Source organism: Anomalospiza imberbis, chromosome 3 (genome assembly GCF_031753505.1).
Source record: "Anomalospiza imberbis isolate Cuckoo-Finch-1a 21T00152 chromosome 3, ASM3175350v1, whole genome shotgun sequence".
Taxonomy (NCBI): Eukaryota; Metazoa; Chordata; class Aves; order Passeriformes; family Viduidae; genus Anomalospiza; species Anomalospiza imberbis.
The window spans coordinates 36,978,236-36,991,754 of record NC_089683.1 but is presented as its reverse complement, the minus strand read 5'-3'; the positions used below and the strand labels follow the sequence as shown (position 1 = coordinate 36,991,754).

The 13,519-nt window shown below is 37.1% G+C and overlaps 1 protein-coding gene across 3 annotated transcripts in view; it reads left to right on the top strand.

Moving 5' to 3' along the window:
- Positions 1-13,519, top strand: part of MDN1 (midasin AAA ATPase 1) — a 90,481-nt gene that overhangs the window by 63,342 nt on the left and 13,620 nt on the right. Inside the window, exons 69-87 of one of the 3 annotated variants that reach the window (XM_068184036.1) lie at positions 594-718; positions 1,830-1,976; positions 2,252-2,361; positions 2,813-2,886; positions 3,078-3,273; positions 4,718-4,874; positions 5,030-5,176; positions 5,591-5,717; positions 6,629-6,734; positions 7,764-7,879; positions 8,905-9,384; positions 9,907-10,133; positions 10,513-10,659; positions 10,883-11,055; positions 11,425-11,586; positions 11,719-11,856; positions 12,113-12,254; positions 12,475-12,638; positions 12,862-13,005. In XM_068184036.1, coding sequence (XP_068040137.1) covers positions 594-718; positions 1,830-1,976; positions 2,252-2,361; positions 2,813-2,886; positions 3,078-3,273; positions 4,718-4,874; positions 5,030-5,176; positions 5,591-5,717; positions 6,629-6,734; positions 7,764-7,879; positions 8,905-9,384; positions 9,907-10,133; positions 10,513-10,659; positions 10,883-11,055; positions 11,425-11,586; positions 11,719-11,856; positions 12,113-12,254; positions 12,475-12,638; positions 12,862-13,005 — 3,082 coding nt within the window. Of the gene's footprint in view, positions 1-593; positions 719-1,829; positions 1,977-2,251; positions 2,362-2,812; positions 2,887-3,077; positions 3,274-4,717; positions 4,875-5,029; positions 5,177-5,590; positions 5,718-6,628; positions 6,735-7,763; positions 7,880-8,904; positions 9,385-9,906; positions 10,134-10,512; positions 10,660-10,882; positions 11,056-11,424; positions 11,587-11,718; positions 11,861-12,112; positions 12,255-12,471; positions 12,639-12,861; positions 13,006-13,519 lie in introns of all 3 variants that reach the window. The other 2 variants (XM_068184034.1, XM_068184035.1) reach the window with 2 other exon arrangements.

Genomic DNA, 13,519 nt, shown 5'->3' with positions numbered 1-13,519 from the left:
CAGAATTGCCTTAATTTTGGAACATGCTTCTGTGTATCTGTCGTGGTGAAAATATGTGGGGGAAAGAGACCACCAATGAGGAGCTGTAGTGGATCAGACTGAGCATGTCCAGGCTGTGGTGACTCTACCTATTTGCCTTAGAAGTAGAAACAATATTTTACTAGTGCTCTCCTGTTTTCATCCTAGGGTTTCCTGAACCTGTAGGGTTTTGTCTGTTTAATAACCATCATTAAATTGTTCTTAAAAATTGTGGTCCAGTCTCCTGTGTAAGACCATTTAAAACTTTTATAGCTACAGTATGTCACAATCAGGAATTCACAAGTCTACCTCAATTTCTGAGAAAATAAACTTTTGAACCTGCCTCTGATGGATTTTGCTTTACCCTCTGATCTTTGCTTCTTTCATATTTAATAATATTAGCAAAACAGTGATCCTCAGAAGTTGATTGTATATATTAAGCTTATGTGCAAATTCTTTCATCCTGCTAAATTTTCCATTAGTTTAATAGAAACAGAAAACAAATTTTGGTTGTTTTGAACCCAAAGTACCCATGATATATTTGATTTATCTCTCCATTTTCTTATTGTTTCTAGTTGCTGGTCAGTAAGTTTGGACAATATTATGAAGCAGCATGTGGAGAAATCCACAAAGCACTGGTTCTCAATCTATCAGATGATTGAGAAGTATGTTCAAGAACACACAGAGGCAATCACAGAAGGTAAGTGCTTGCCTTAAAATAAATGTGCTGCAGTTCTAATATTACTAAGGATGTCTGATTAAGGTCCTAAATGTCAGAATATGACAGTGCACTTTCAGGTATAGTTCTTTGCACTACAGTAAATTCTGTGACCGTGTAGAGTTTTCCATATGGAATGAACTTTGTATATATTTCTGAAACCACTTGTGTCTCATAGAGCCTAAAGAAAAGGATGTCTGTAAAAAGCCTCTAACAGAACGTAGAATTGTGATAGCTGTACGTCATGCATATACAAACATTTCAAACAGATTTGGAGGGTAGGAGGCCTCCATCTGCAACTGGAAAAGGCACCTCGTTTTTTTAGCTGCAGAAAGCATAATTCATATCCCAGCTGAACTGCTTTTAACATTCTGTATAAAGCCTAAAGAATTCTTAGAGTAAGTAGGTTTTGGCACATACTGTTCTTAGCAAGTCTCTCTGCACGTGTTCATGTTACATAAAATAGGGGAATGAGGGGCAGCACCTTGCCTCCCCCAAATTTAATGGAATTGTAAAGATGAAAGCAGTATCCTCTGGCTTGAGGCCAAGTTTCCAATCTCATGACTACTTAATGCAATTGAGGAGCTTCCGATCCTTCAGTTGTATTACATCTCCAAGAGGACAACATGTCTTCTTCCACAGATAATAGTCTAAAGACACTGTATTCTCTACCAGATTCTTCTGATCTATTTCTGTCCTCATGACTTTGAGGAGTTAAGGAACTGGCAGTGACTTATTTGTGCTGTTGCTTATCATGACTGAAAAAGTCATTCATTCATAGAGAATAGCAAGTATTCTGTAAATACTCAATGGATTCTGAAATTCAACATATAACTGACCTTCTCAGTCACTATCTTAATGCTGCTTCTTGTTCCCTTTCCTTTCTTCCAGCGTGGCGTTTGTTAGTTTTACTTACTATTAAATCAGAATTCTTCCCCTCTTTGCCCCTTTCCTATTTGGTTTTGACCTTTTCCTAACTGTGACCCAATATTTAATTGAAAGTTATAAAGACCAGACAACAATTTTCAAGCAGATATTTTAGGTTTTTTTGTTTTCTCTCACTTTCTTTCTAAATTTCTGGTGTGATGTTCAGGAACTGAGCAAATGGATCTGAAAACACTGGTCAGCACATTACAGGCTTTCATTGAAGGCTCTACGCTAGGAGAGTTCCATGCACGGCTCCAAGTACTGTTGGTTTTCCACTGCCATGTCTTGCTGATGCCTCAAGTAGCAGAAAAGGGTAAGTTGTTATCATTACCTCTGATGAGTTATCTGTACAGCAGTCTTGCAATCAAAGTGTTCCAGACTTTCCAAACAGGTCACTGAGCTCATAACAGCAAGCCAGTTGGGCTGTTTTACTGTTTTCCTGTTGGCCAATTTACCCCATCTTTCGGTGTTGCTAAGATTCCAAAAAGAACCAGGGTGTATTTACTGTAATGATACTGAAAAATGCCCTCTTGAAAAGAAGGATCATGATGATGATGATGATTATTATGTGTCCCTTCTCCCTTCTAGATGTTCTGTGCAGCATCCTGTGGAATCTATACAATTACTATAAGCAGTTTTCAGAGTGTGTTGAGGCCAAAATCACTGAACTTCGTCAGCCCATAGAAAAGGAACTTAAGGTAAAAGGAAACTTGGCTCAGACAACGTATTGGTCTAATCAAAGGAACAGTGAGGCAGATATTATTTGAATTTGTCTATAATAGTTCTGTTGGCCACTGAAATCCCTACTAAACTTAACGTTTTCTTTGGCAAGAATTAATTCTTGAGGTGGGGGAGGGGTTGATTGAAAGCTTTAATGTTTGATCAGTCCCATTTATCCATGAAGGTTTCTACCCAGGGGTGAAGTCCCTGTTCATTTCACAACATCTAGCTTTGCAGCACTTTTTTATGCAGTGCAAATATGTATGTTAATAAGATGCCTGTGCAATAATTTGCTCACTTACTAAAATGTATTGCATTTTAAGGCTACCCGTTCATCATAGCTGATTAGGTTTAAAGATCATCTTTGATGTGGAAATACTTAATTTCGTTTACATAAGTAATCCCATTGATTATTTATTTTCCTAATAGGAATTTGTGAAGATTTCCAGGTGGAATGATGTCAGCTTCTGGGCTATAAAGCAATCAGTTGAAAAAATACGCAGGTAAGTCAGAACTTAAAATAAAGCTCCCTCTTTTGAAACCTTCCTTCTAGATTGATTTTTCTATGATGTTACATTTGAATGCAGAAATTTTTCTTCTGCTCATAATTCAGTGAAAACATTTATTTCCAGCAGCTGAGAGATTTCCAGGATTACAAAACCCAGTAACTTCTTTGCTTTCATTTGGTAATTAGAACTCTCTTTAAATTCATGAAGAAGTTTGAAGTTGTTCTGGATGAGCCATGTCAGCCTGCCTTGGTGGAAATTGGTAAGGAAGAGCAGCTGGACTGCATGCAAAAGCAAGAAGAATCTGACGACAAAGAAACCAAAATTCAGAGGCTAAACAACACATTGAGAAAGATTCTGTCTGCTAGAACAGATGTTACCAAGGTGACTGAATTAGATTCTAAGTGTGGGAAGAACAGTTTCTCTGTTCTTGTCTGTACATTGCTTTTCACTGATTTATGCAGGAAAATCTTATGTAAGTGTCAGATCTGTTGAATAGATCATAAACTTTTTTGGTCTTACTTGTGTTCAGTGTTATGCAACACTGCAGATGGGTGGGAATGCAGCATGGAATGACTAGCATGGTCTGTACTGATCTGGCACTATATCTGTGCTCTGATACCCAGAGATGAGGCTGTTAACACATTTCGTCTCCCATTTGCTTACATATTGTCTGCAGCAATTTGTTACTTCCCTACTTGTGAAGTAAAATAGCCTGGGAGTTGAAATTATTATTATCCTTTTTTTTTTTCTAAACAAGGACCCAAGCAAATAATGATGTAGCTGTAGGATTTGTGTGTGTATATGAGCTCTGATTAAATACTAAATAACTTTTGGCTTGGATACCGAAGAGGGAATGCACTGTATTGTCATATGCTTGCTGTTGACTGACAGTTTGTGGACTGTTGAACATCGGCCTTGGACAAGCTGATGCATGGTAAATCCTGCTCCACAGAGTCTGTCTAGTATGTCTCTAAATAATTTGCCCAGCTCAGAGAGGAAGTCAGCTAATTTTCTTCCTGAAAGAGATTCCTATTCATATTATTAGTTTTTATTAACAAGATGCAAGGAGACAATCATAACCCATCAGAATTTGGTGGGGAGTGGGAAATGCTGAGTTACCCTCAGCTTTGTTCAGTTTCTTCAGACCAGGAGCAGGGCTGATCTTGCTCATGTCCTGTACAGGAGGGTAGAGCAAGGAGGAAGAAATTTAATGCAAATCTAATGTGTTTGAGTGTTTAGTTTGTTGGTCGATGATTTGTAAGCCTGTTACTGATAGTTCAAGAAGTGAAACAACCCTTTTAATTTCCATGTTGTATTCATTCCTTAAAGAAAATACATGCAAACAATTGAAATTTAAAAAAAAATTTGAAAATCTTTGAATATGCTGGGGAGTTAATTCTGTTATTTAATAATTTCTACTTGCACACTGTTTTTGTTGTTATTTAAAAACAAAATTCATGTCTAGTGGAAAGTGAGAGTGTTCTTACCTGACATCTGGGGATATTAGTGATTTAGGTTAATGCCTTTAAACTGGGAATGCAGAGGAAGCTGACCTGAAGCAGTGATTACCTTTTTCATAGAGGTAATGGCAAACACCTAAGACAGTAAGATCATAGCATCTTTCATTTGCTTGACTGTTTTCAAAACTAATGTCTGCCTGACATACATGTGTTACGATTTTTCTCAAGTGTTGTTGCTGAACTGATGAAAGAATCACACGGACATGTTTTGGGGTTTCAGATGAATGCAGAATTTAGCCCTCAAAGTGATTTACTCCTAGGGATTGGACAAGAGCTTTGAGTATTTGTGTATCATTTTTTTTCAGAGGGCACTCCCAGAATGTCAGGGTGTCATTACATTTCATACAGAATCTCTTCAGTATCGTCTGTCTAAGCTGACAAAGAAAATGAAGAAAATGTGTACAGCAGTTACAGAAAATGATTCATTCTTAAACCTGGTGGAAAATCTCGACCAGTTCACAGGTTAGGTTTTCTTGTGATTTCCTTACCACACTTGACCTCTATAACATAAATGGAACAAATCAGGAAAAAGCGCAGATATATAGTCATCTTCTTAGAGCTGCTTTGCATACATTAAAATTTCCATCTCATACCTTTTTCTGCTGTCTTCTCTACAGGTGGTATTATTGTTTCTGTAGCTGAACTGCAAAGTTTAACATTTGATCAGACAGCAACTAAGGAGAAGCAGAAATCGGAGGCAAAGCATATTCAGATGCAAAAGCAACGGGCTTTGTCAGATCTCTTTAAAAGCCTTGCTAAAACAGGTGAGCTTCTACTAAAAATGGGCTTGGTTTAAAAGTACAGAGTTCTTGAGCATTTTACTATCTTTGCCAATATATCTAAACCCACCATAATCAGATGTAAGGTAACACCTTTACCTTCGTCATTCATCAGCCTTTTCATGTCTTAAAAATGATCCCTAACTCAGCTTTCTTAAAAGACATGGGGCGGTGAAAAGTCCTTAATGTACACAGGTCTATGTTAGTCTTACTTCAGCTGTGTTGTTCAACTATGTTCAGCTCAAGATAGCTCAGCTACAATGTGTTCTTACATTACAAAACTTGTAGCATGTTCAAAGACTTGTCAAAATCAGAACATTTGATGTCTTACTGTGTGAGTGACATTTTTCATACAAAAAATGAGGGCATCAAAGGATGTGTGCTGAAATACTGTTCCAGGTTTGTCGTACCGGAAAGGTCTGTCTTGGTCCCGTTCAAAAGACTGCCAGGAAGTTCTCTACCTCCGTCCTCTGGACTTGTGTAGTGCATTGGCTGCAGTGGATTGTACACATGAACTGGATGCCACGTATGTACACAGGACTTCTTACTCTCAGATTGTGTGAATTGCAGCTGTAATACATAGAATTTATGGCATGTTGATTTAGCCTGGGATTTCTGGATAGTAATTAATTTAGGATTTTGCATATTCCCTTCCTCCCATTACATCTCAGTTTGGTATGTACAACTGAGCAAGGATTTGGGTTTGTTTTTTTTTTTTTTTTTTTTTTTTTTTTTTTTTTTCTATTTTTGCACTTTACCAACTGTACCCTCAGTTTCATTCTTTCCATGAATTAGATTTCAGTTAGCCCTCCACTGTCCAGCCTGCCTGGGATGCTTTGCTAGCAGTATATTAGAGAATTAACTGCTAATGATTTTATTGAAGGTGAGCTATGATTTTCAGGGATTTCTTCATTGTTTTGTCTTCGTTAAATAATGGGATATTTCAGTAGAAAATACATATACTTCAAAGTGGGCATTACTGGAAAAGCTTTCCTAGGGCAAAGATGTTATTTCATTTTTTTTTTTTTAATTGTTTTTCTGTCAACAAGGGCTTTTTTGTCATTGAGACATGCTGGTTATTGTCCTGTGATGTAAGCATTTAGTTTATGTATCAGTGTGAAAAGAAAGGCTTCTGTATGAAGCTGGAATTAGCTACATGAAGGGGAAGAAAAGCAATATCACTACTAAAGCATCGAATGATATTCAAAAATAGAGATCTTGCTGCTATTGCCTTAGGGTTTCCTTAGAATTTATTTTTAAAATTAAATGTTTTTAATTCTTAAAACTAGAATATTTTTAGAGAAAATGAAGAATTGCAAGATCGATGCATTTTCAAAACAACAAATTTCAGGCAAAATGGTTGTGCTGAAGAGCTGACCTGGTGGCTCCAGCATGCTGAAGTACTTCTTAATACCACACTTCTTTGTGCTGTGCCAGGTTGCTGGCAGAGATTTCTTCTGCCTGGGATGGATGCCAGAAGTACTTCTATCGGTCACTTGCACGTCACTCTCGGCTCCAGACAGCCTTGTTAGCACCTGCCAAGGTAAAAACAGCAAAGTAAAACCAGAATATTAGTTCTCTTAACTTCATTTTACCAGCTTGGACTGAAATTTCCAGTAGTAAAAAAGTAATGGGAGATAATGCTGTGTTGTGCAATATGATACTAAATATGACACTTCCGTAGCTTTCCCTTTTTGTAGGGACAAAATAAGTTTAGGGAAAGAAGTTAATGATCTGTTCAGTGTACAGTATCTTTCATCCCAGCAGATCCCTAATTGCCTAATTTTTGTGCATGAAGAAACTCATGAAATGCTGAATCCAAACTTGTAAGGAAAATAATCCCAATATTACTCAGTGTTCTTGAAGAAATCAGTTGATATTTATGATTGGGCGTAATGGGAGCCTGGGTCCAGCACAAAAAGTGCTAACATATTTCTTCATTTAAAGATTGGTCTAAAACCAGTAGAACAGACAAATGAGCTCTGCCAAACCAGAACCACTTTTCCAGAATTTCAGAAAAAAAGCACCTTTTCCAGATGTTGTTCCTCTCACTATGCTTTACCTCTTGTTTTACAACATGATCTTATCATACCTTATACTGGATACAAATAGTGGAATGTGGAATGTGACTGCTCTGTGTTGTGACCATTTATTCCAAGCTTTAAGATGTGACCACTTCTAGTGAAAAGAGTAAAAGTAATTGTCAGTATATCTGGTAAAATGAATGGTTGGAGCATTGGTCATGAATGTAGGCTGCCAACTCTTCAGATTTTAATCATTATTTATGCAAGGTAGATTTAATACTGGAACCCATGTCCTGATAAGAATTGCTGCAGTGGAGTGAAGTGTAATGTGAGGGACTGTTGCAGAAGTTACTTGAAAGGCAAATTTGTATGCAGGATATATGGAAGATGCAGAAGCTCTAATGGTTGTAACTCTAGTCTGCATATTAAGACTTGTTCAATTAAGCCATAATCTTTCAGCCTGCTCAGTGAAATGGAGGCACAGAGACTGCTGTTGTCTCATTCATCTAACTGTTCCCTCCCACTTTATCTGTCTCTGTTTTGTTTAGGATATTGGACTAGGCAGCGTTGAGCGCTGCAGAGGGTTCACTGCACATCTCATGCAGATGCTCGTGAGACAGAGGCGATCTCTTACTGCATTGACAGAACAGTGGATCTTACTCAGGTATTTTCTATCTTCCAACACCGAAATGTTGGAAAGAAGTTTTGACTGAGAGCAAATCAGTTCAAGAAAGACAGAAAATAAGGCAGAAGAAAATAACAACTTTTTCCTCTGCTTCCCTATATTTTTTCTCCTCCCCTCAATTAAGCCTAGATAGAAAATATTTAAGTTTATCCTATCACTGCAGCCAGTATTTTAAAATCAAAATAATTTTGTAGAACAAGTAAGGCATGTATGTGAACTAATTTCTGTAGTTAATTACACAGTTAAACCATTAAACTTACAGGTTGTTATATCTCTCTCTCATTTGGTATTGGCCTAAGTTAATGTTGTTTACATTCAAGTTGTTGGCTTGACCTGGAGCAAGTAAATTATCTGGATGATATTTTGAGCCAAAATAAATAAAGCACCAACACTTACAAAGAAAAATTCTAGAAAGGTGGGACAATACTGGATGTTGTGTCAAAACTGTAAAAGGAAACGTGTAAGAATCTTTCTTACTCTATGTGATCTTTCATTTCATTGCTTTACTCATCAGAGTCATTGCATATGTTGAGCATATTTGTGCTTAGCACTTTGTAGTCCATAAAACTTCAAGAATTCAGGTTAGGAGCTAGTACCTTTGTACAGAGAAGGAATTCTGGACTGAAGATTACTGGTGCAAAATTTATTCTAACCCCAGGAAACTTGGAAAAAAAAAGAATAAACAGAAAATCCCAACTAAACAAACTCCTCAGCTTTACAGTCATAGAAATAGTAAAACTTTCAGGACATTTATCTGCATTACTATGACTTTCATAGCAAATCAGATTTCCAGGGCTTTGTAGCATTTCATAATTCAGGGAGGGAAAAAAATCACTAATTAATCAACCTTTTTTTTAAAAAAAAAAAAGATTGTTTTAGTTTTTCCAGGAAAAGTTATTATCTAGTTTTTTTAAATATTAATTTAGTTAAAGGTAGAGCTTTTAAAAAGAAAGTACAACATAAAACTCAGTGATTATAACTTCACTTTTTTTCTTCTAAACTAGGAACCTCCTGGGTTGTATACAAGAGATAGATTCTAGGATGACTGCTGACAGAGAATACAATGCAGCATTTCCTCCTCAAGACAGTATTCAACGCTGGACGGACAGACTGCAGCAACTTTGCATGCAGTGTGTCATGGTTCTCGAGGAGCTGTCTTGGTTTATCCAGTGCTGCCCAAAAGAAGAGTCAGCCAGGTGCAATGACAGTGAAAGGACCGATGTCAAACCCAGCGTTCCTCAGAGTTCAGTCCCTGAGATGGGAAACGTTCTTGCGGGAATACCTGACCTGATTCCCTCAGATCTAAAACACTTGTCTCCAGTAACAGCTGAGCAATTGCCTCCTGGATGCAGGATGCGAAATAAGGATCAGCTGTGGCTGCAGGTAGCTACACAACTGACTGCAATGACAGCAAATGTGAAGGCCATGAAAGCAGAGGTGGACAGAGTAAGACAACAGTCATGTGAGACTTCCTTTTATTCCTGGTGAGTTCTACACATGAACATCTCTTCATTATGTTCACATAACATGTGTGAAGTAATTTTGAAAATTTTCACCAATGCATATACTGAAAAATGGGTTCAGATGATATTCAAACATTTTTCTGTTCACTTTTTTTTGCAAAATGCAGTGCCTGACTCTTTAAAGAAATGTATGTCTTCTCCCACTCCCTTGACAAGTGAAAAAAATTTCTGTCTCAGCTTCCCACTTTGTCTTTGGTCTCTCAGGATTTTATCCCCATAGCTCCTTAGCTAATGAGGTGAATTTAAAATACAAATTTAATGAAGAAGTTTTCATTTTAAAATACATTTGTAGCCTATTTAATAACAATCTTCTAATTTTCTCCCTGCTTCAAACAGTGTGAATATAAGCTTTTTGTCAAATCTTTTATTTAATGAATTCAGGATGGAGGTATGCTGCTTCTCCCTTATCCATGACCAAGAAAAGGTTTAACCTTAAGTTGGACTGTTTGTTCTTCTTTCAGTATTATGGTATTTCTGTTGCAGGAGAGACTTCGAAGTTTGCACATCAGCTGTGAGTTGTTTGCTGGAAGTCTCAGCCCAGTTACAAAGCATAGAGTCCCTGTTTCTTCCAAATGGGCAAGAAATGGAAGCTGCAAATCAGATGACCCTAATCAAGAGCCTAAAGTATATACAAGAAGAAGTTAATAACACATCTTCACACTTCACAGCCTGGAAAACACAGCTTCTTGCTTCCGTGTCAAATTGTATTGGTAAGGACCATTTTTCTCCACCTGATTTGTAGTGTTGATAAAGACACAAGAATTTATTAGTTTGGTTATTGCTGAAGGTGGCCTTGTGTTCCTTCTGATATCCAAAAACTTCATTACATTAAAACTTTATTATTTTTAAAACTTTATTATTATTAAAACATTTATTCCAGACTTTATTTGTGCAGTATAATCTTTTTGCCATCTCTATTAGTGATGGATCCTGCATCGTAGTTGTAGGTCAGGGTTAGCAAGGAGATTTTGGTAGAACTGTGTAGTAAAAGTTGCACAGTGCTTTCATTGTCCTTGCATAAAGGAAACATAGGAACCTGTAATCTGATTTTTACAAGCATGTAAAACTGCCTGTGTTATGGTTCAAAAGGAAATCAACAGTCAGATGAAGAGTTTGTGGAGCAATTCTCAACAAAAGTGGAAACTGTTATCCATGCTGTTCTGTATGCTGTTCAGTGTTTGGTAGAGAGAAAACAGGAAGGTGGAAAAGAGGAAGAAAAATCTTCAGAGGAAAATGGTAAGTTTGTCAATGTACTTGAGTGGGGAGCAGAAGAGTTTTAACCATGCAAACCTTTATTTCTTAAATAGTGTGTGTCATAGTTACCAATACACAAGGAAACTGCTATTTTAATAGAAACTGTGTATTTAAACAGTAGGGTGGCTATTTCTAGATTGCTTGCTGTGACATTTTTTGAAATGCCTGACTTGATCTCCATTTTTTTCATGTGTTTCAAACAAAGAGGATGCAGCCTTACTTGATGTGATTAAAGCTGGACATATAACTAAACTTTTGGATGAAGATCTTTCTGCTGATTTGGAGGCTTTACATGTGCAGAAGGCAATTTTAGGTGTTTCAGAACTCCTGGAGATCCTGAAATCTTATAGGGAAGACTGCACTTCATATAAACATAAGGTAAAATTTTTACTTTCAAGAATTTTTGGCTTAGGAGTCTCGAGAGATTTGGAATTTTAACTACTTTGGTGGTTAAACGTGCATTTCTTCTTCTTGCCCAGTGCCTTAGAACTAGAAGTATGTGAGAAACTGTGGACAAATAAAAGTAGTCTTCTCTAGTGCAAAAGCCAGACATTCCTGTAGTGAGAAGACAAAGTTTTTGTGAAAAATCTACAGAAAGCTCCAGAAACATTAGAAATTGTACCTAAACTCACCTGCTGGTATTTCTGCTTTGAGCATATGTTTTCAGTCACTGTCATGAGCCTCTCTGAGGTGAATGTCAGTAAGTACAAGTAATGACTGACAGCTGGTTTTTTGTTTTAACTGTAGTTCTTCAACCAGTCCTGCTATTTGCTGGTGCGTCTAAAGCCCATGCTCTGCAAATATTCAGACCTCATCCTGTTCTACCTCACCATTTCACTGGCATCTCACAGGAGTACTGGAAAACTGCTTTCTGTTCTAACCAGCATTTTTACAGAGCTTGCTCTGAAGGTAAGTTATTAGAGGTAACAGTGGATATATATGGCAAGCATATAGTTAATGCGTAAAAGTCTTGAGTAGAAAGTAAGCTGAAAAATGTGCTTACTACTGAGGAAGATCTTGAATTTCTGTTCACCTTTGCAGGGATTTTGTCTGCCAAAAGAGTTACTTGAAGATGAAGCAGGAGAGGGAGCAACAGAGTTCCATGACTATGAGGATGGTGGTATTGGAGAAGGAGAAGGCAAGAAGGATGTGAGCGACAAAATAGAAAGTGAAGATCAGGCAAGTGTTTGGGGTTGATCTTGTTTAATTGAAGTGAAGCTGAAAAAGCTCTTGAAATCCATGATGTGGATGACTTAGGTAAAAAGAAACATGAAATTATCTTCAGTCTCCCATTTATGTTGGCTTTTATCTTTGCATATCAGCTTTTAAATATTGTTGTGATACTTTTAATATCACAATATGTTTGTGTGTGTTTGTGAAGCTTTTAATATATAGGCAAGATCCATTGAAATTTTTGGCTTTACTAATGATTTAGATAGAAGACAGTTTTCAAAAAGGGCAAGAGAAGGAGAAAGAGGATCAAGATTCTAAACCAGACATTGAAGGAGAAGACAATGCAATTGAGATGTCTGAAGACTTTGAAGGAAAGATGCATGATGGAGAATTGGAAAAAAAAGGTTTGGTTCTTCCACTATGGCTAACTTATAGATCAGTCCAGTAATGGTTAATGCTTTCCTATAACATGTGCATGTGTGTCCTTTTCAACATATATCAATTAACTGAATGGGGTGATAAAATTACGGTTCAACGTATGATTGCTTATTTGCTTCTAAATTTAACAAAAACATTAGCTTTCTCTCTTCTGTACTGAAACACATTCTGAACTGTACACAGAAGATGAGGAAAATTCAGATGAAGAGGAGGAACTGGATAAGCAGATGGGAAATCTTGATAATGCTGAAGCTGATGATAAACTAGATGAAAGGCTCTGGGGGGATGATGAAGAAGATGATGAAGATGCTAGTAGTAAAACAGAAGAAACTGGACCAGGAATGGATGAGGTAATAAGGAACAGGGTGGGAGAAAAATGTACCAAAGGAATTGAACTCTGCTAACTTAATGTGACCTAGAATGGGAATTGCCTCTCATAGCTCTTTGCCTTAAAAGGGGATAATTTCAGGGAGTAAGTTCTGTTGAGTGTTGTCTTTTTTTGGTAGGAGATGATGTCACTGAGACTTTGAAAAGTGGATACAATAATTGAGTTTCTTTTGGATTTATTAATAGGAGGATTCAGAGCTCGTTGCAAAAGATGACAATCTGGGGACAGGAAACAAGGATAATAAAAAACAGCCTCCCAAGAATGAGGAAAAAGAGCAACAGGAAGAGGACAGTGGAAATAAAGAGAAAATCCATGAACAAATTGATGAGGTAAAAATTATTTGGACTACATGGAGTATCTTGCTGTTAAACCACACTCTGTTGCTCATACCATGTGTTTCTGAGAATTTTAAATGCCTTTTTTTTAATAGTGAAGTGCCCTGAGAAAAGTTTGTTTGTTTCGGAGCTAAAAGTAAACCATACTGTATCCATTATAATACACATTCATTTTCTGATTCATATTCCAGAAAGGATTTTTTTTGCAGTACCCTGAACTTGTAATGGCTGCCAAAACAGGCTTTACACTGAATTGATGTTTGATGGACAAAGCTTTAAACTCTAATTCTGCTGTGTTTAGCAACAGAAACACCTTAGTATGCAAGAGTACATTTAGCATCTCCAAGAGTGCATATTCTGTGTAGAATGTTTCAGCTAGGAAAATTGGCTTTTGAACACAAAGCATGCCGGTTGTCAGTACCACAAATTTATGTAAATGCATTTGCTGAAATTAATCTTTCTGCCCTTCATGCATGAGTATGTGTACCACTGGAAATCCACTTTTAAC